Source organism: Lytechinus variegatus, chromosome 8 (genome assembly GCF_018143015.1).
Source record: "Lytechinus variegatus isolate NC3 chromosome 8, Lvar_3.0, whole genome shotgun sequence".
NCBI classification, from domain to species: domain Eukaryota; kingdom Metazoa; phylum Echinodermata; class Echinoidea; order Temnopleuroida; family Toxopneustidae; genus Lytechinus; species Lytechinus variegatus.
Genome location: NC_054747.1, coordinates 42118981 through 42141961, shown reverse-complemented (window position 1 = coordinate 42141961; position 22981 = coordinate 42118981). Strand labels below are relative to the sequence as shown.

Here is a 22981-nt window from a genome sequence, read left to right as displayed (position 1 = left end):
TTGTGATGGAGAATATTTATACCTTCCGTGTTCTCCTTGTTCAAAGTCAGACTCTAGACGTTCAAGAACTTTGACAAACAGTTGACCAGGATCCTGTGCTTCTAGATAATTCTTGATTGATGAAGTCAGTTGGTAGAAAGAACCATAAACGCGCACCTAAGAATGGAGTGAAACAATAAGTGTAAATATCAAGTTACTTATAGCAATGAAAAATATCATAAATACTATGCAGTATTTACAGAGTGCTAAATACATTTTTTTCTACACGGTGCATACTATTACACTGGACTTAGCACGGCTACCCTTATCGAACGCTTGGACTTTCAAGGAATTAGTTCCTACTAGGTACCCATGCACTGCACCTTGGTGAGAAGTAGCAGATGTAGATAAACTTCTTGCCAAAGGACGCAAATGCTGTGGGTGATGATGATCATGACGAATTTTATTATTATCATTATTGCTATTATTATCATTATCATCATCATCGTCATCATGATCACCACTACCATCATCATTTATCACAAGTATTAACATTATCATAAATTGAGTTAATTAATGAATCAATTAGTCTCACCTCATCCAATAAAGCCCTTAGGTAAAGAGCATTGGAGGTCTGTTTAGCATTGACTATCAAATCTGTCTGTTCAGTATTGAGGTTCTTCGAGTAGAGTTCCATATAGCATCGTATGATCTCGCCTTTCTCTTCTTGGTTTAAGGGATGAACATGGAATACTGGCCAGTTGTTCGATTTTACGGCATCCAACGCCTGGAGAGGGTAAAATACAACATTTTGTTAAAAGAAATAAGAATTAGATATTGGACGCCGTTGTTACGATCCCTAATGAGACTGATGCATTCCTCTAATGATCATCGTTAGTGTCACCATCATCACCACCATCATCATCATCACCGTCATCATCATTATCATCACCATCATCATAATCATCGCCGGCATCATCGCCATCATCCTCATCATCATCGCTATTAATCTTCAACGTCATCATCGCCATCATCATCGCCATCACCATCATCACCATCGCCATCATCACCATCATCGCCATCATCATTTGCATCAACATCGGCATTATCAACATCAACATCATCGCATCTTCATTATAACCATAATTATCATCATAATTATTGTGACAAAATTAGTCAATAACAATGTTATTATTATAATTTCTATTCATATAACAATTATAATTAACAATTATTATCAATCTTCACATAACTGAAATATGTACATAGCAAAGAATAAGAGTTTAAGGGTAAAAAGGGATCGGGAACTTTTAAAAAAGTCACTCTATCTCTTCAAATCGTCAAAATACAACATTGATGACAACATTACCTTCCCCGGTAAGGTAGAAAGAAGCATTTGCACATTTGGTGGGAGCTCAAGAGGTAGCCATTTTAGCTCAAGCTCATCTCCTGTTGAAATTGAAAAAAATATATATATATCTCAGTAAAATATAGGGGTTACATATGTAGGTTGCACTAAAGAGCTCCGTCAAAACATGCACATAAACTAGATAAACTCTGTGCAAATATTTTAATTCGTATTGAGCCATTTTAGCTCAAGCTCATCTCCTGTTGAAATTGAAAAATATATACATCTCAGTCAAATATATGGGTTACATAATAAGTTGCACTAAAGAGATCCGTCAAAACATGAACGTAAACTACATAAACTGTGCAAGTATTTTAATCCGTATTGTAAATGTCACATGTGTCTTAACTACGCAGGTGCAGGTGGGTTTGTATCTCATTGCAGAGTCCTTTGTTATACACCTAATTTGTTTTATGCCTTCCCAACCATTTATGAAAACGCGTCAGCCGACTGAACACTTCAGCCATTCAAAGGATAAATGTGGCCTGTCATACTGATATACGTATTTATCAAGTTCATATGATAAAAATTTCATGAAATATTATATTGATTTAAAAACGTAAAAGATATGCATCTTTAGGCAATACCTTCTCCTGCAGCGCCCGAATCCAGTTGATTCAAAGCATCGAGGACAATAAGCACTCGTCTGCCGCAACTCCCGGCCAGTGATAACCACTTTGGGAGATCCTGGGCCAAGGATTTATCAGATGTCGGGATACCCATGTCGATATTAAAATGCTGCTTTAATTCTTCAAAAAGTCTGGATTGAAATAAATAGAGGGATATAAGCTATTGAGGTGTTTCTTTGCGATTATTACAACATGAATAAATCTTTGTATCTTAATATGAGTTTATATTCATTGTAAGAATTAATTTTTTCAGGGGATTCATGAGAACAGATTTTGTTGATCGTTTATACCTTGATAAATATATTTTAATATAAATAAGTAAATGGATGTGTAAAGTTCGCTAAAATCGAATTTTATGAGTGTGAAATATCACCAGAGGGCGCCTCGTGCAGCTCAGTCTCATAATAATCTCTATACCTTGAACTTCACATCCTATCCACTTCATCTTTCTCTCTCTCTCTCTCCCTCTCCTTCTCTCTCTCTCCTTCCTCTCCTTATTTCTCTCTCTTGCTCTTGGGTATACCTTCGTAGTAATCTGAGATGTGAGGCACTGTCCGCAGAGCTACCAATGAAATGCATGAACATGAAATCACCAGGATGTTCATCCTCAAATCGGCCACACCAGTTTGCGACAAGGGCCGATTTCCCGCTCCCAGATTCACCGAGAACCACGAAGGGTAACTTCGGATTTCCAGCAAAATAGTCGTCGATTTTCGTGAAGTACTCGGCCCGCCCGATGTACACTCTTCGGCGGACTTCGGCAAAGGACAAGTGAGCTTCGTGTTCCCGTTGAAGAGGAGTGAGTTTGGATTCGGGTGGGAAATCTTGATTGATACACATTTCTAAATCCTGGATAAATTCAAGAAGGAAGAAATAACCCAATCATCTATTTTTTTGAATCAGATGGAAGAGATCAAACCATAAACAGAGAAGACAAAGAAGGGAGTAATTATCTAAAAGAGACAATGACAACGGTAATAATTATGAAAATACTTACCATGATTTTCTTATTTACGAGATAACTGGATATACCCATTTGATTTGCTAGTTCATTACGATGAACCTGCGTGCCGAATATAGAGTACACAATTTTTCCTGCGCGCGCGCTGCATCTCCCTACCAACGCACTATCCCAAGATCGTCGCGCAATTTGGCGTCCATTTCCTCTCATGAGCCTGCGGGCAAGACATGTTGTCACACAAGGCGAGGGGTAGGAGGGAGGGTTCAAATGGGTATATCCAGTTATCTCGTAAATAAGAAAATCATGGTAAGTATTTTCATAATTTACATCAATAACTGGGATATACCCATTTGATTTGCTAGACCAACACGGATTCAACGTGAAGGGAGGCATGTCTAGACTAAGAAGTGCGTTAAAATAGGGAGATGAAGACACAAAGGCCGTTGCCTTGCGGACAGGGGAGGCGATAAAGCCTCATGTGAAGAAGTCCTTAAGAGCAAGGAGTGAAGGAAAGAGGGGCGTCAATAGACGGACCTCGAGAAGTCGTGAACGACGATTCCAAGAAAGAGCCCAAGAAGAATGATACTAAGTATCATGGGCCCTCGGCCTAGTGTCAGGAGAACAACATCACCAGCTGACTAGAGCGTAAAATTCGGAATTTGTTGAAATTTTCAACAAGAATCGTGATCGGAAAACTGTAGCTTTAAGGCTCAGTAAGTGATCCATCGAACAATCTGAGAAGGCGAGAGATCTCAGAAGCCTCCGCGTGGGAGAAAGCGCCCAGAATTCGATATCCGTCTCAAATGCGTGAGGGCAGAACATCTGCAGAATTCTGATAGAGAGCTGTGGCAGAAAGTTACTAGCGGTCCGAAGGGGACTAGGAACGACGGAGAGTAGGGATTTAAGAAAACCACTCGTAAGGCAATCAAGGGTCGAGAAAGCGACTGAGTGCCATCCTTTTAATAAGAAATACCGCGGACCTGCTGCCTATGTAGAATAAAGCAGTCTGGTTAAAATAGCTCAACCGGGCGTGTCAGAGAAACAGCGCGGTACACATCACGACAAAAGTGTGATAGACCGAGTGATCGAGAGAGAACTCAGGATCCCCTTTCTCCCGTACTGATCGAAGCACCCATCTGAGGGTGCAGTGCCCGCGGTGGAAGAGGTGGCTTGGCTCAAGCCACCATTGCCGAGAGAGCCCGTGAGGCTAGGCTGCGATGGATGACCGCCGGGCGGGGAATCCCTAGCAGCAGCAAGTGTACGCCAGAGGGAGCTGGCGAAAAGTCTCTGTCATGATCATACGTGAAGGCGACAATCAAGAGATGTTCTAACGAACAGACATCGCCAGATATGATACCTCAACAGTACGTTCCCAACGGAATCGAATGAGGTAGCAACGGCCCTGTCCTATCAAGTTAGGGACGGAAACTGGCTAAGAGTGTCGATGTCCTCGCTTGAAGAAACAAGCGAAGGAGGGAGACTTGAGGAAAATAAACACAAAAATTTCCATCAGTCTGCGGTGAGAACCAGTTGTTTATGAAAACAGCCACAAGGCCTGGTCTCTCAGGTGATCGTAAGAGCAAGCACCGCCGGCGCCGGTTGCGGCAGCGTGGAACAGTCCGATATCGGAGAATAAGGAGTTCCAAAAAGCTGCGGGGGGCGGCAAAAATGACGCCCTAAGCAGTGGGGGATGAGCATCTAAGTTTCTAAAAGAAGAACTCCAGTGAAGTAAATCACTTACATGGAGAGACTCATCGGCAGTCGGCCCGAGAAAAAGCGGGTCGTAGTGATTGTGGTTAGGTAGGCATAAGCATACATGCATCCACGGTTACATCATCCTCGGTCGTGCGGTGACCATGGCCACATGCATTGCATGGAGGGAGGATGAAAGCAGCATGCGAGGTGACTCGAGTGTGCCGAGTGAAAAAGCTTCTAAATAAGAAGACGATTCGACAAATGGGCACGGTAAGACATCCACCGTAGACCACTCCACACAAGGAGGAAACGGCGGAGATGTCCGCAAGCTTGACCCACATAGAGAGCAGTCTATAACATAGACTGTTAGAGCTCGACCGATGGTCTGAAGGCGTACTGTTTGGTGTAAACTCGCCGACCCGGTACGGTGGGTGTGCCCAGAAAATAGGCATAGAATGCCGACAGAGAAGTCTGGGGCTTTAAACAAGCTTGAACGCACGTACATAGCCAATAATCTCATGAGATGTACGGCGGTTTCTTTCCTCCGAGATGATGCTTACCCGACCGGGAAGGACTCGGGGAACAGCTGTGAATGTCAACAGGAGGGATATCTAGCATATGAAAAGCTGATTCCCTCCAGGTATTCGGTGCGGGTGCTTTCGGCGGTGTCCGGCTGGACGACCGGTGATGGCAGCTCGGGCAGGGCTCGAACGAGCCGCCCGAATACGAGACAATAGGTTAACATAACCATAATGCACCGGGTGGTGAAGGCGTAGCGATTACTAAGCACAGGAGAACTTTAAATCGCCGTGACATTCAGATCCGATATACATACTCATAAGTTCGGAGAGCTATGAGGTAGTGAGACATACCGCTGAGCGGTGATGGTGCTCATATCGGAGTCGCCCTCTCTTCAGCGGCGATCGCTGGAGGACGGGTGTCTGTACTAGCCCTGACTCTGGCCTTGCAAGGGTAGGAGCTAAGTAAGACAGGGCACCCTTACTTTCGAATAGAAAGTGAGGTTCAGGCCAGAAACCGACGGTCCCGTCGCCTGGGCGGACGGACCGCGGACGTGATAGGTTGCCCCCTCAAAGCAGCCAAACATTCTCACGAGAGAAGTGCGGCATGCGGTATGTAAGAGATTCTTACCTCCAATCTACGGGCCCGCTTAGGGGGTAGAATGGAGAGAGTTACCGCTGAAGGAGTCGTCGCCGTACGTGGGCTTGACGTAGAGGGCGAATTCGGGAGTAACTGCATAAAAAGGGGAATACCCATGCAGGTAACTCGCCGATGGCTCCCCGGAGTGCGGGTTGGCGAGAGAAGTCTCAATCCGCTCAATACCCGACGCCAGCAATAAGACCGCGGCGGTCTTATAATGACGGAGAACACGAAGATAAGAACCCGTAATGCTCGGGGACGCATAGATGCAGCCTGAACGGATGCAAAGTCCAGCCGTCGGTCACCGAGAGCTTGCCGACATATTGATGCTTGAAAGCCGTATGTCGGAAGCACCTGCATAGAAACGGGGGTCACCGTGTAGGTGAACAGCGTTTCAATAAATGCCCGGTGTGAGAGGACAGGTGATTGCTTGAGCCGCACAGTGCTTAGCAAGGCGGCTGAAGCTGATATGAAGCGTGGGTGAATTACCCGCACTGCTCATGGGAGTATGTGCGACGCCTGACCCACAAATATCGGGAGTCTGGTGACATAATGGAGGGCGATGCCCGTATGTCGATAACACCTGTGTATTAGCGGGGATTTCCCTTGCAGGTGCGTGAGCCGGCGAATCATGAAATCGCCGGTGACTCTCCGAGGTGCAAGATGGCGAATGTCTGCTTAACCTGCCCGGTGCTCGACACGGCGGTTTTAGCTGACAGGGAGCATGAGGATAAAGATCCGTGATGCTCGAGGGCGTTCTGTTGTAACATGAAGTTACGACGCATGGCCATCGGCACAAGAATCAGAAAGAAAGGTCTGCCCGCAAAGTGGGATTAGCGACCTAGACTTTCTTCTTGTTATTCCTCTTCTGCCCCCCGGCGGGGGCAGAAGAGGGAACAATCATCGGGAGTCTGGCGACATAGTGGCGGGCGACGCCCGTATGTCGATAGCACCTGTGTATTAGCGGGGATTTCCCTTGCAGGTGCGTGGGCCGGCGAATCATATTGCCGGTGACTCTCCGAGGTGCGAGACGGCGACTGTCTGCTTGACCTGCCTGGTGCTCGACACGGCGGTTTTAGCTGACAGAGAGCATTAGGATGAAGATCCGTGGTGCTCGAGGGCGTTCTGTTGTAACATGAAGTTACGACGCCTGGCCGTCGGCACAAGAATCAGAAGGGAAGGTCTACCCGCACAGCGGGGTTAGCGACCTAGAATTTCTTCTTCTTCCTCTTCTATGCGGCCCCCGCCGGGGGGCAGAAGAGGGTATAATGATTGGGAGTCTGGTGACATAATGGCGGGCGACGCCCGTATGTCGATAGCACCTGTGTATTAGCGGGAATTTCCCTTGCAGGTGCGTGAGCCGGCGAAACATGATATTGCCGGTGACTCTCCGAGGTGTGTTGGATGGCCGGTGTCTGCTTGATCCGCTCGGTTGGTAGTACCGTCGGCTGAAGCAGGCAAGCCTGGGGGTAAAAACCCGCAGTGCTGGAGGGCACTCTAGATTAGCTTGAGAAGCTGAGAGGCCTGGCCATCAAAAGAATCAGAGGACAGACCGCCCGACGGAGCGGGGCTTACGTCTGTGGTTCTCCTCTTCTTCTTTTCTTCTTCTTCGGTTGCTCCGGCGCCGGAGCGGAAGAAGGGACAAGAGGCTGGGCTGCGCCTGTCTTCCTCTCCTTAGCTCTCCCACGGGGAGAGCTAGCCGAGCGAGAGGAGGCGTCGGCCGAATCTGACGGCGTCAGATTGAATTGAGAGTCCGACACGGTCGGACTCAGGTGCCTCTTCCGACTAGGGGCTGGTAGCCCTTTGCCGACGCTCCCTAGAGGGGTCTTACACGGCATCGAGCCTAGTCTTTGCCGGGTGGAGAGACCCGTGCTCTCCCCCCGGACTTTAGGTGACCCGATGGCCGGTGGGTCTGACAGCCCTAGAGGAGTCGCCGTTTTCTGTACTAGTGCGACGCTCCCCAATAAGGTTCAGGTTCCGGGACGGAAGCCTTGGCCATCACCGTGCGGGCACGTGGTCGCAAATCCACGGTTCCACCCTTATTAAGCGGGACACGTGAACGCGCGTCCACGGTTCCACCCCTTTGAGAGCCCACGGGGCTCTGACTCTGTTCTCGCTATCTATACTACCTGTGGTGGGGGATAAGACCCCGGTGTCGGGCCCCGAAACAGCAGCCGCCTGAGGCTCTTCAGAAAGAGAGTCCGAAAGGCTCATTATTGCCGTAGGGTGATCTAGTAGTAAGATAGAAAAAAAAGAGAAGCAAAGGGGGTAGGGGGGGGGGGGGGAACAAACCCCAACCCAGAAGACAAGGACCTCAAAAAGCGGACTTTTGAGAGTCAAAAACGGATCTCACAAGGATGATACAAGGTAAAATCCCAGAACAAAGGAAACAGTAATAATTGAGAATTATTAAGAGACACTGTCCCTGAAGTCCGTTAGAAAAATTAATTATTTGATTATCACAACAAGAATCTGCTTCCGCCAAAATTCTGAAAAGAAGGAAGGGGGGAAGCATCTAAAAAGAAGAAAACACTAAGTTTTCTTCTTTTTTTTTTTTTTTTTTTTTTGTTGTTGTTTTGTTGTGTCCACCTGTTCAAAAGAAAAAAAAATAATAATTTTTCTTGAGGTGAGGATCAGCTAAGGAAAAAAGGGGAGCAAGATTCCCTTTCTTTTTTTTTTTATAAACAAGAAGTTTAAGAAAAAAAAATTATAAGTCCAGAGACCGGTAGCTGACTTGAAAAGGAAGGGGGGAAAAACAAAGATAGCTTTCCCGAGAAGGAAGGCCGAGTCAAAGGCGACGAACGCTGACAGGAGACGGCTTCCTAAAAAAAATTCTAAGTATTCTTGTGAAGGAAAGAAAATATATATTTTTTTTTTTTATAATTAATTGAATAATTAATCAATTAATAAACACAAGAACAAAGGATTGATTGAAACAAAAGAACAATCAACTAACTCGAAACAAGAAACAAAGAACTTGAATCGAGGCAAAGGAGCAAGTCAAGAATTAAAAGAATCAATCAATTAATTAATTAATCAATTAACCAATTAATTCAATTAATAAATACAAGAGCAAAGGATTGATTGAAACAAAAGAACAATCAACTAACTCGAAACAAGAGACAAAGAACTTGAAACGAGGCTGGAATACGACGCTCCTAACGTCCTACAGAACCTATCTGTGGAGAAATAAATCAATTAAATTCACGACGAGTCGTATAAACGAAGAAGTCAGTGAATAAAAAGAATTAAAAGGATTAAAAAGGAGCGAAGACAACGCCCGAGCAGGAAGGCGCGGAGCTATGGGGCGGAGAGGTGAAGACAACCCGCCTGTGAGAAACGTATCTTTAAAAAAAAACAAACTCACGAAGAGGGACAAGAAACGTTAAAATAATATCACGGAAGCTCCGCGCGACGTGATAATCCTATAACAATCTTAGATGAGAGAAAATAAGATTGAAATAAGGGAAGAATTGCACAATAAAGTATCCAAACGGAAAACAGAAATGCAATTTTGAGAGTGTACTTAGCTTGCGACTGCACTCGACCGCAGGCGAAAGTAAAAGAGGAAATGGACGCCAAATTGCGCGACGATCTTGGGATAGTGCGTTGGTAGGGAGATGCAGCGCGCGCGCAGGAAAAATTGTGTACTCTATATTCGGCACGCAGGTTCATCGTAATGAACTAGCAAATCAAATGGGTATATCCCAGTTATTGATGTAAATAAAAAAGTTTGTCAATAAAGAACTTAAAACATACATTGTACGTATCTAATCTTGTACATATTTATTATTAACGCCCCACACAACACAGCACACCATCCCCTCCTTGGAAAGTATTCCAGGCAGTCCTCACGAACGGCGCTCACAATGCTCATGTCATCAATAATATTCTACTTTTAGGAGAATTAGTCAGGCAGCATATGTCATTTACTTCGACAAATTGGCTAAGTCTGATTTTTCACTTTTATGTGATTGGCGACATCACAAGGAACAACTTCCAACTTGGTGACAAATTTCTAATGGTCATCTTGACCATGTTGGGGGTCAAAATAAGGTCAATGGGGGTCAATTTTTTAAATTGTCCCAATTCTCTCAAATGACATATCAAATTGTTTGTCTTGTTATACTGAACAAAAAAGTGTACACAATTATATACTCTTGACCTCCCGTTAAAAAGTTATGACCAGAAATGTCAAAGGTCAACGAACTTTCGTTAAATGGCAAATTACACCGAAGGTCTTAAGAAAGCTCATTTATTCCATGTTTTTATGCATGTATGTACTTTTTTATTTTCGATTTTGATAATTCCATCGTCAGAAGTCCTTATCCATAAGATATAAAGGGTCAAGACAAGGTCAGGGAAAGGTCAAAAGGTCAACAAACTTTCATTGGAGGCCAAAAATACACGTCTAATAGCGGTTAGAAGTTTAGAAATCTTATTTTTCGTGGGTTCTTTATTTTTAGTCTATATCTCAGAAGATATTTTATATATAAAGGGGTCAAATATGCTTATTTAGGAACAAGACAGATCAACAGAGATAGACGTCGAATACATTCAGTGTGGTATGGTACTGCAGGAATACTTTGAAACCACTTGACAAACCCTATAATGCCCTTAAAAGTCGTATCATCTTCATGATGTACTTATAAATGCAACCAGCTCTTTCCGAGTTTCTTGATTTTCTTGATTTAGGAATTCAATTCAAGTTCAATTAATTGTCAATTTACTAGTCTTTGATATGTAAAGATACATTTAGTCCGTTTGCTTTGTACATAATATTTTAATGAACAGAAAGTATTGTAATGTATTGGGGTATATAATTATGTGCACTACATGTATGTTAACAGACACATGGCTTGATCAGTGCTCCCAGCTCCTAAGAAAGATGCCTAACATCTTATTTGGATTAACTTACGAATAAGATGAGGATGATATGATAAGTTGGACTCAAATTGCTATTAATTCTACTGTTATTTATTTCTGACAAAGAGGCAACATCGTTCATGCATGGTCATTGTAGTCAGTCATTGGTGTCCATCATGCTGATGTGATATGTTCTGACCATTACTCGATCTCTGGAGCCAAGAAGGACTACACATTCCTGATTATGTGCTGACATTAACACGGCTTGTACTATTTTATCAAGTGTGTTTTTCCGAGCATACAACGTGAAACTAAATTTAATACCAGATGCAGATTTTGTTTTTGTTCTTTTGTCGTTCATGTTTTTTTCCTACTTGCTGAATTACCTGGATGTTACTAAAAAGAATAATTATATAATTGAAGTAAACCACGGCCATACCGCAGAGGGAAGGGGGGGGGGGGGGGCAGCTGCCCCCAGAAATTGTGAAGACTTGCATTTTTACAAAAAATAAATATAATTGACCAAAAGTATGCACGAAATCCGTATAAATTTTCACTTTACAAAATGCAAAAGGGCCCAATGATAAGCTTAGAACAGCACATGAACCATAAATGTGTAGTCCTTCTTGACTCCAGAGATCGAGTAATGGTCAGAATATATCACATCAGCATAATGGACATCCATGATAACAATGAGCATGCCTATATACACGATGTTGCTTCTTTGTCAGAAATAATATAACCGTCATACATTATAATTAATTGAGGAGCAATTGGAGCCCAACTTATCACCCTCAATCGTAACCTCATTATCTTATTTGCAAGATAATCCAAATGAAATATTAGGCATCTTTCTTAGGAGCTTGGAGCACTGATCAATCGATGTGTTTATTCTTTGAACATAGTATTATACTTGTACCCCAATACATTACAATAATTTCTGGTAATTAAGATATTCTGACAAAGCAAATGAAGGAAATACTTCTTTACATATCAAAGATGAGTAAATTGAAAATGAACTGAACTTGAATTCAATTCCTAAATAAAAAAAACTCCCTGGTTGCACTTATCACATCTTGAAGATGATAAGATTTTAAGGGCGTAAGGGTTTGTCAAGTCTTTTCAAGGTATTCTCGCAATACCACACTGAATGCATACGACGTATATCTCTGTTTATCTATTATTTTCCTAAATAAGCACATTTAACCCCTTTATATACAAAATGTCTTCTTAGATATAGACTCAAAATAAAGAACCCACGAAAAATAAGACTTCTAACCGCTATTAGACGTGTATTTTGGCTTCCAATCAAAGTTTGTTGACCTTTTGACCTTTCCCTGACCTTGTCTTGACCCTTTATATCTTTTGGATAAGGACTTCTGACGATGGAATTATCAAAATCGGAAATAAAAATATGTACACATGCATAAAAACATGAAAAAAATGAGCTTTCTTAACACCTTCAGTGTAATTTGCCATTTAACGAAAGTTCGTTGACCTTTGACATTTCTGGTCATAACTTTTAAACGGGGGGTCAAGAGTATATGGTTGTGTACACATTTTTGTTCAGTTTAACAAGACAAACAATTTGATGTGTCATTTGACAGAATTGGGGCAATTTAAAAAATTGACCCCTATTGACCTTATTTTGACCCCTAACATGGTCAAGATGACCATTAGAAATTTGTCACCAAGTTGAAAGTTGTTCCTTGTGATGTAACCAATCACATAAAAGTGAAAAATCAGACTTAGCCAATTTTTCGAAGTAGCCGGTAAATCATGACATATGCTGCCTGACTAAGATGAGCGCAATCATGTCAACTTTTTTTTAATCATACTTAATAGAGCTTATTAAAGCAAAAGTCAAACTGATCACTGTATCACCTAAAAAAAAACCAGTTTTTACCTTCCGAATAAGATCTGTGCCATCATCGGCAACGTCATAATGGCGGACTAGCAGACCAGATTCCTCCAAAGTCTGACGAAATTCTTTCTGTTGGTCTATCTTCCATTCAGGTTCGTGGCCAGTTTTACTCAAAAGCTCATCTTTCGTCTGTATCGAAAGATCAAACATATTTTTTAATGAATTTATCAGCTGGTTACCATTACTTAATATATATTAATTGATTTCAAGTGGTTCGTGCATTGCTAGTTAAAGTACCATCTTACATATTACATTGGTAATGACATCAATATCATTAAACAAGAGAATTTTCATCATGTACTGTTTTTTCTTCAAATTTCAGCGATTTAACTCAAGGCAATTCTATAAATCTTGTACACCCGAATCAACACGTTGGAACTTCCTAAAATGATTTTCTCTCTTTTTCATATGAAAGGTTTAAATTTAACGAATCATCCTGGCTTCAGAAGTCCACAAAATGAAGTAAGAACGGAGAAGATGGAAGTTGGACCTATAAAAAGGTTGTTTATTTTCAGGAATTTTATGACATAAAGAACTATGTTCGTCAACAAGACAATTGATTTACCTTTGCTTTCCTTAGATAGAAGAACGTCTTATCGGATGCATTCTCTCTATCTCGGAGAGCCGAATGGAGAACTTCCAGCTGTATAAAAACAAATCACAATATTTTATAAAGTTATCTTTTGTAAATCTTGGATCAATATCAGGTAAAAATGCATTTTTATCTGTGTCAGGATTCTGAGGTGTTGTCAGCGCCCTCTCTGAAATGTCCCTTGATAATAACAGTCTATAAGTAGTTGCAAGAGGTTTAAACATGTTTGCTTTCGGGTGAACGTTTGGAGAATTACCTCTATAGGAGAAGTCTCTGTTACGCCTTCAATGGCCGGGACATCATTGGGACGCCACGGAGAGGTCGCTGCAGCTACAGGGGACGTCTAAAGGGTCTTCTACTGAGAAAAAGTTCCTACCCCCTTGGCAAGAGCACACTCCAAACAATATTCCTTGGTCTAAGGGATGTATTGGTGACCCATTTTGTGACATGAAATGTACATGTAGACGTCGTGGAAACGTCTTCGTTGGTTTGATACACCTTTTAAAGACACCGTCGCCCTTCACAAGCAGTTTTTCGTCAATGTTAGATGACCACAGATTAAATTTGAGCATGTCAATAACTAGTTAAAGATTTTTTTTCTTAATTGTATGTGATATCTTCAGGCGTAGCAGATCTATGTGACAGCAGATATGTTTACAATACCATATTGACAAGAAGAGCAGTATTGCTTATTCAAACCGTCATATGAATTATTAATTGACTGTAAAAAATTGGGGTGTTAAAAATTACACCAGTCGGGAGCCCAGAGCACCATACCCCAAAGTGCTAAAATTACACCATAGAGATTGAACATACTTAGCATTAAAGGGTGTGTAAGTATCATATGTGTTGCATTAATACCCATGGGTGCTTAACTAACACCAAACTTTAACACCAGGATAAAATAACGACATACACCAATCAACACCAAAGCTTTTTGACGTGAGTAAATATTACTCTAATTTTTTAAATTGACGCACCTGAGTAACACTGCTATTGAATCTGTACTCGTCAATCCACTTCAGATGGTTGAAGTTTGCGATGGCGTAGTCGTAGGATTTATTGAGGAGTTCATCGACCTCGCCTTCCCTTTGACTCCAACCAAAACGATCACCAATAATACAAAGAAAGTAGGGACGACATCGGTCAATCTGAAAGTAGTGAAACAAAGAAATAAACACCTTGGTATCAGTTTATAGTGTATCAAGAAGCGAAATATCAACAAATCCACTCTACCCCGATGGGTATTTCATAATGCTGTTCTACGCAGAAATTTAACTTCGATAATATTGGAACATATTCCTAGGTGCTGAATGGACTACATGTTAGAGATATATATTTGAGCGAAAGAAAGGTTCATCAGTCATGTGTAAAGTGATTAGTTACGAACAGCTCGATGAAACATCCACCATGAGCCTGTTGCAGGAAGACTATGGTTTAACCCATCTAACAAAAATCAAGCGCAAGTCAGAAGGCCTAATATGCGCGTTTCGTTGGTTGAAAATCAAATCGGAAATCTACATTACTGAGTTTGATCGCAATGGGCCTCTACACTTACTTCTCTGAGACATATCGAAAGTGTCTTTCCGTCATTGCTCTGGTCGCTAGTGATACCCCAACGGAGATCGACATAACTGAAGAACACACCGCGATCAAGACACATCTTCTTTATCTCATTGAACACTTTCTTGATCAGGATCTCTCTCTCGGCTGTAAAGTCAAGGAACGTACTGGAGAGAAAGACCCTGATCTCTCTCTTCTTTCTTTGATGCTTTAGGACTTGGCCCCCTTGCCCCTTGGTGCCATCTTTGCCCACTCCTTGATGTTCCGAAGCTGCTGGTTTGCCGTCGTCCGAATATGCCTCAAGGTTCAGCGGACTCGCTTGCGGAGATGTTGATATTGAGCCTATTAAAGATGGACACATTGATATATCATTATGCTAACAAGATATTATAGGACTAACCAAAGTTATATATCATTCGATAAATAGAGTTTGATAATCAAAATATGGCCCTTTGACAATCAGGCTCTGTAAAAGAGATTACGATATTTGTTTTCGTTTTGGTGATAATACTTATATTACTTACAAACTCATAAAAATAATAAACCTACTAACAAATAGTAAAGCGCCATCTATTGAATGCAATCAATTTCTACGCGCATGGTTATCACTATCCAGCTGTAGCTCGAGCTGCCGTTACAGGCGCTGAGTGCATTAAAGGAATAAATGTTGTTGGGTACCAATTCATCTCATCTGGATTTAGTGCAGAACTTTCCAATTGAATAATGAGAGTCGGAAACACAGGCTCACGAGGTCTCCATGTAATCAAGGAACTGAGAACTGGGAACAGATTTATGATATTAATGTCTGGCAACTTTTAGCTTTGTCTATCATGTTATATGTAAAATGGATGATATTCAAACTTTAAAGGCAAACAAGAATTACTTTCACTTCCGGGTCGATCTGTCGACATTGGACAGGTAGGGAGGCCGTACTTCTGAACCAAGCCCCGTATCAGGGTGACCAGCTTCTTTGTGTCCTTGATAATCTTAACATCACACAGAGTATCCTTGAGACCAGTCCTATGTGGCCGACGACACTTCATCCTCAAACTGAATGCAGAGACCTCGATCCCTCGACCTGCAACTGAAAACCAAAGACATCATCTTTCATTGGTAGAAGTCTACCATTTGGTGATCCCAGGATATTTCAAAGAAGTGGAACCTAACTGCTTAAAGTCAAGTACCGGTAAGTGAAACGAGCTAAACTCGATAATTCCACAATGCAACCAAAATATATTGTACTTGTAAACAGTTACTCGCATGCTTCATATTGCTAGAATTGGCTGGGGCTTACGTCAGAATATCAGTTATAACTGTTAAGAGACCAATTGCCGCGTACCTTCTGTGGTTATCCTTACGCTCCTTGATCCTGCACTGTATTCTCCAACGGTCAGTATGACCCTTGACCAAGTATCAGACCTTTCCAGTGTGCCATTCGTACATTTCGTTTGAACCACTGTGCCATCAGATCTTTCTAGAGTGAGTGTTATTTGGTATGTAGATCCAGAGGTAGCGGGAGATCGCAGTGATAAAGAGAACTGTGAAACATAATTCATGAAAGGAACTCTTTCATCACTGCTGGATCCGGGGGGGGGGGGGGGGCACCCCACCCTTGAGAAGCAAAATTAAAATTTGTAATGTACAAATGCCATTAAAACATAGGTGTGCCCCCTCGTTTGAAATTGTAGACCATCTTTTTTTCCTATCTCTTTTTTTTTTGGCTGGGCGATTGTTTTCGGGCACGAAATATCCTTAATTTGTGGTTGAACTTTTTTTTCGTGTCAATATTTTTCTCCGAAAAATCCCCCCCCCCTCTTTTGAAAAATATTGGATCCACCCCTGTCTTTCACGGAAACCAATGGAAAATGATGCATATAGAACTTAGCATGGACCACACTGATATTTAACCTGCAAGATTTCAACTACATGAATATAAAGGCCACTGCACACCTTACGACTAACTGATCAACGATCTAGTTTTCCTCATTTCATGAAAATGTCAATGAAAAGTATCTTTTTATTTGAGGTTCATATTAATGGAAAGAACCCTAATAACAATTTGGATGATTGCAAGCCTGTATTCTGAAGTAAGAGCCAAATTAGTTTCAAATCATAGCCAGTCGTATGATAGTTATGATGTCATTACGACGAGATATTAAATTATTATTTTATTCTAATAAGGATGATAGCATAGTCACAGATTTGAACATAGATATCGGTACGAAGAGAATATTACACAGTCAGATCAGGGAAGTGTTCCCTGGTCAGATAATTCATGATTCAATAATTATTAGCATCAAATTCTACTAGGTTTTGTTCAAAAATTGCATCGCAAAGTAATCTTCAGGTGTGCTATGGCCTTAAGGACTACATAAAATGTACCAATGTGAAATGTTTTATCGCTGGTGATCTAGGTGGCTACCATTTCAGGAGGTGCACTGGTTCCTGCACATCTAATAATTTGATACCCTTGAAAACATCATGATAATAATAATAATAATAGTGTATATTTGTAGAGCGCACACACCGTCAGTAGACGCTCATGGCGCTAGCCGAGCAACAGTTCTCTTTTACAATGTAAAAATTAGATTTTATAGAAATTTATATAAATACTACACAAGAAACATGGACAAGTACAATGTAAGAATAATAATTTCACATCTGCTTCATTCACCCCAACCCATCCATCAGCCCATCATCATGCGGAACCCAGTGCCCTCTAGCTGCCCCGTTCACTGACAATTTAAGGGGTAAACACAGTCAGTACATAACTCACCTGAACTGGTGGAGCATTATCAAGACAGCTCACATCGAAGGAATCCTCAAGATTCATGTGATATTCATAAACACCATTTTCACCGGTTAAGACTAGTCCTGTGACGCAGTGGTAAGAATGAAAAAAAAAGGAAAGTAAATTCACTTTAAGATTTATACTTTCAAAGAATGATCAGCTTTTCCCTTCGTTTGTGTGAAAAGCAAAGGAAAATAATCATAATCATATATGACCATACTACTGGAATAACATTATAATTTATGTTCTAATTCATTAGTAAACTGATTGAAAGTTATTTTCAATAGAAAAACTAAAAATGAATAAACTAAGTATGAAGATCGATATATAGTCTTGAAGTATATGTACATGATTCAGAGAAAATATATCATTCACTAGATTCTAACTCGGTTGCCATGATTGCAATGAAACAAAAAATATAGACCTTACTTTTCTCCACACCGTCACCGCCAAGCTGTGACTGCCATTGCGTAGAATCACCTTCCGGTGTATATTCCTTGGGATGAGAATAAAATAATAGCCATTGAAATGGTCGGAGGGGGCAGCGGAAAAGTTTGGAAAGTGAGGGTGGGGGCTGACTAAGCAAAAACAAAATCATGACCAGATGGTCATTTTTACTTTTGTGCGCACAATTTTAGAAAAAAAAAGATGGGGGATGCATTTCTCCACGTGCGAAAGAGAAATTCCCCATCGAGGCATGTGGTTATGTGCCGCCATACGAGTCCCTCTTGAGGAAATAATTAAAATATAAACTTTCTATTTTCAAAGCATTAAAAATCGAAATTTGGAAGGAAAATGGAATGGGGAGTGAAAAGAGGATTGAGAAGGATTGGAAATAAAATTAGAAAAAAATAAAAACTGCCAATGAAAAAAAAATAAACATGTAAATATGATCACAACATCAGAGCTGAACAATATATATATACTAATCGAACCAATAAATGATACAGTAACATAAGTATTTTTCCATACTTAACAGACTTTCTTAAATTGGTGTATTAAAAAAAGATATGTGGTGAATTTAGCGGAGATGTCGTCGTTATTGCCCCACTTTGCCTTACATACCTTCCTCATCCTAAGAATATCACCTGACCAAGCAAGGTTTCTGATGTCATAACCAGCAATGTGACGGTCAAGAGGAGCAAGATCATCACCAATCTGCAAATATATATATATATATATAGAGAGAGAGAGAGGCAGATACGATTGAATAGTTATTAGTATGAATAGTTAAGGAGAATAAATCATTAATTGCCAACGTGGCATGGAAAAATGATGTGCAAAATTAAGATATTCGTCTAATCATGGACCTATTACTCTGTCAGAGTAGTAGGTCCATGGTCTAATGCAAGTCGACACTACGACTGAAAAAGTCAATATCCATGAAAAAGAACAATAATATAATATAATAATATAGGGTATTTATATTGCGCTCATATCCACATTGTTAGGTGCTCAAGGCGCTCCTATATTACCCGGCTAAGCTAGGCGTTCATAGCGGACACAGCTTTTTGAGGAATTATTTCCTACCGGTACCCATTTACCTCACCTGGGTTGAGTGAGGTTGTGGGTTGTGGATCAGTTTCTTGCTGAAGGAAATTACGCCATGGCTGGGATTCGAACCCACGACCCTCTGTTTCAAAGTCCGAAGACTAATCCACTGGGCCACAACGCTCTACAGATGTATCGCAGTGCTGCGATAGTTGAAAGATAAGCTAAAGTTCAGTTATTTTGAAGGATTTGCTGGAAAGTGCAAGGTGAACACATTTCTTCAATGCCACCGTTCCAAGGTTGTATATATAATACAGAAGGTTTGCATGGTGGAGTTTATAACGTGGAGAAGGTTTACGGTTCACCACGTGTTACATGAAGAAGGGAAGGAAATAAAGGCAGAAAGGAGTCTTCACTCCTGAAGACGGACAGTCAACCTACCCGAAACGTCGAGTAACCTCTCTTCACTTCAACCTGCTACTACTCAAACCATCGCTACTGAAGCCATATTCAGCTCATCTCATCTGGTTTACAGTCCTTTTCAGGACTTCACTCGCTTTCAAGAAAGAATACTTCTAATTTCAATCTATCAGCTTGTATTTCCTTCCCTTCTTCATATTACACATGGTGAACCGTAAACCTTCTCCACGTTATATAATATAGTTTTGTGTAATATAAAATTAAACTTACATTTGACTGGAACAAAATAAACCAGCCACTAAAAATTCACACCAGTCAAATATAAATAAGATATCATTTTAAAAGCTCTGTTTAATAGCTTACCTCTTGCTTTTGACCTGATGATAATTCGTTAGACGAAATTTCAATGCCTGTATCTTCACTCTGAACAAGAAGAGCAGAAAGTTGAATGCCTTTATCTGTATACAATGTAAAATGTATGATATATATTTGGAATATACATGTTCACTCTATCCTAACCAACTGGACCTTAACGCCGTATCTGATTAAGAAAATAAATCAAATATTGCCTGTAAATTTTCAGATGCTATGAAATAATTTCAGGGGCGCGTGCGCGCGCGCGTGTGTGTGTGTGGGAGAGAGAGAGAGTGACAGCTGCTGTTGTTCTTATGTTGAGGTGGGTAGATGGTGCATAACATATAATGTTATGCAGGGCCCGCTGGTAGAGCAGTTTCCTAACTGAAGTGGCTACCCTGGGTAAATAAAACGTTATTATTATTATTTTCATTTTTATACGGATGAGTGAGTGTGTGTGGGTGGGTGTGTGTTTCCTTTTTTTGTTGGTTGTTGTCTTAGTTTTTTATGTATTTCATTTCATGAAAAGCAATTTCATTTTGCTACATAGGTGTGGAGAGCAACACAAAAACAGAAGAGAATAAAAATTATGATTACGGAGAGGATGAATTAATTTACGATGTGGCATTTTCTTGTTCACTGATATTGTTCCAGATTAATAATTGCACTAGGATTTTAGTCAAGCGACTTACCACTTTTCAGGGAGATGTCAAGGGTACCATCAGACACAGTAACAGGAAGTGATGCTTTCTTTGCAGTGCATTCTGGGATAGTTTCTGTCTGACTATGCAATTGCTGTTGAATCTAATGTGATGTCATAACAAATTGTAAACATAATGATACACAAAGACTTTTCAACAAAAATCGGTTACGTTCAAATTTATTTTTTTCATTCGAATATTTGGGGTAGCGAAACATCATTATGATTTTCGCTTGTCTGAAAGTAATTCTTATATATTTTACTCTTTCTATTATGAACTTTTCCGCGCTCATTTTTGGCTGCCCTACAACTCAACAGTTTATTCAGACCTACCAAGAGTCCAATCCAACCGTTATCATTGGAGGGGAAGAGGAAATATTTGATATTTCAGATAAAAACTAGAAAATAAGGAATATTTGACATTGTATCCTGCATTACCGTGGGTGGTGTAGGCCTATTATGAACATAAGCATACGTTCACAGTTTTTGTCTTTTTATCAGATTTTGATGAAGTGTACGCTATTGTGCTTGTTTTGCATTACGTTTATTCAATCAAAAGCTTTCTTCATGTTCAGATGGATTGGATTGAAAACTTACCTGAGTTGATAAATCATCTCCATTCACTAGAGCAGTGACGTCATCTAAACCCGAGGACATTGCGAACAGTGTGAGGACATATCTCCCTCCGGGCATAGGAATCTAATAACGATGAAATCACATTTTATAAAATCGTGTGTATTATTGGCAAATGCCCTGTACCCCCCGTCAGAGATAAAAAGACAGAAATTGTTCTAAAATGCTACAACATAATAGCTCCTCTTATTTTTCTATATTGTGAATTTTCACTTCAATGGAATGGTATACATGTATTTTATACAAACATATACTAGTACGGAACGTTTCAATTATGACATCTATAGGCATACATGTTTCACTGGTAACTGCCTTATTCTGACCGATTTGCAATCTCGGTTAAGTTGCTACACATAGGAACAAAAGTTCAATCTTAAATGCAGTTCATAAAAAGTTTACTCATTGAAGACATCATATCAACTAACTAATTTGAAGAATTCCTCTAAACCAACTACCATGGTAACATTGCTATTAAAACATTCAATCACCATCAACGTTTCCAGGGTAGTTGCCATAATTGTAACTCTTATAAAAAAGACCCTAGAAGAACATTTTTAGTGAGTCAATTATACATACTCTGAAATCCAAGGTATCATCATGTCTTGGTCTATTTCCTATGAAGGTAGTATACAATGAGCCATCATTGGTGCTTCCAACTACTTGGGGATAGTTCCTCAACGGGTCAATGTGACAGCCGTAGTAGTATCGATCTGTGTAAGATTGACCAATAAGATGAGTCGTTACATTGCTTTCAATGGTACCTTTAATGTAATCGTGATTTTTATTGGTTTTCAACAATGTGTCCATGGTAGTTAAGAATGAGAAATTTACCACCAATCGCGGTTATTGAATTCAAAGGAGTGCTGTTGATTGGCCTTCACTTAGAATTATGTGTAATATGTTAAATCAATCGGCCTGGTAAGATGTTAGAAAAAAAATCTAGTAAACAGGGAACATGCATATTCGTTAGGTAAGACTTTGTCCTGTGTGCGCTTTTATGTTTTACGTTCAAAGATTTTCTCGATTGAATTGTAACGAACCTTCTGGATGCAAAGTCGAGCGCGTGATGCAAAAGTCCGCCCACCGCTATACGCACACAACTTGTGCAAATCAAGCTAGCTCAGCTGAGCGCAAAAACTCTTGCACCATGTACACGTTCATCTCTCAATGCTTGATTCATGTGCCTGACACAAGTTCGGAATTGCTTGTAATTTGCTCACTGCTGTCATGGAAGGGGACATTCTGTCAAATTTGTTGGTATGACAATGTTTTCCTGTCATTCTGTTATGAATAGGTTCTAAATCTATGCGTATTATGATTACTATAACGTGATAGATCGACTAGATCTAGATCTATTATAGACGAACGTATATTGTCTGTCTCTCCTACTCTAGCTCGCAGTAAAGTTTCATATCTCACAAGCGATATGTGTAGACTCTTTGTCACAATTCGAGTTACTAAATTGTCATTTATCATATTTTTCACACTTTTAGCGTCCCAAAATTTAACCGAGGAAATGATTTTTTTATCATTTACGTTTAATCAAATGCTGATCAATGATCAGGTCATTTTAAATGTATAGCAAAATAGCTTTGTGGCGAATTGCCGCCGATTTTCTTTCTTAGCGCTCATCGCCATGGTTCACCCAGCGTACGTGGCTTGTAATTTCTGTATGAATGTATATACGATGTATACGTAGGTGCCACACCCAAGTTGATACGTCGGGCAAAGTGTATTGGTTGGTGTACAAGCTAGCAGCAGGCATTACGTGTCTTGCTTTCGTTGGGTTAAGACATGTAATCGTCTGAGTTTCCTAC

At 40.6% G+C, this 22981-nt stretch overlaps 1 protein-coding gene across 1 annotated transcript in view; it reads right to left on the bottom strand.

Moving 5' to 3' along the window:
• Positions 1–22981, bottom strand: part of LOC121420539 (TPR repeat-containing protein DDB_G0287407-like) — a 48620-nt gene that overhangs the window by 8965 nt on the left and 16674 nt on the right. The window contains exons 5-22 of the mRNA XM_041615214.1: positions 21741–21874; positions 21129–21230; positions 20524–20635; positions 19841–19935; positions 18632–18724; positions 17996–18062; positions 17552–17649; positions 16115–16313; positions 15659–15859; positions 14771–15117; positions 14193–14363; positions 13186–13263; positions 12603–12749; positions 2540–2865; positions 1975–2147; positions 1349–1428; positions 575–766; positions 23–156 (exon numbers count right to left, since the gene is read on the bottom strand). Of these exons, the coding sequence (XP_041471148.1) occupies positions 23–156; positions 575–766; positions 1349–1428; positions 1975–2147; positions 2540–2865; positions 12603–12749; positions 13186–13263; positions 14193–14363; positions 14771–15117; positions 15659–15859; positions 16115–16313; positions 17552–17649; positions 17996–18062; positions 18632–18724; positions 19841–19935; positions 20524–20635; positions 21129–21230; positions 21741–21874 (2749 nt within the window). The remainder of the gene's footprint in view (positions 1–22; positions 157–574; positions 767–1348; positions 1429–1974; positions 2148–2539; positions 2866–12602; positions 12750–13185; positions 13264–14192; positions 14364–14770; positions 15118–15658; positions 15860–16114; positions 16314–17551; positions 17650–17995; positions 18063–18631; positions 18725–19840; positions 19936–20523; positions 20636–21128; positions 21231–21740; positions 21875–22981) is intronic.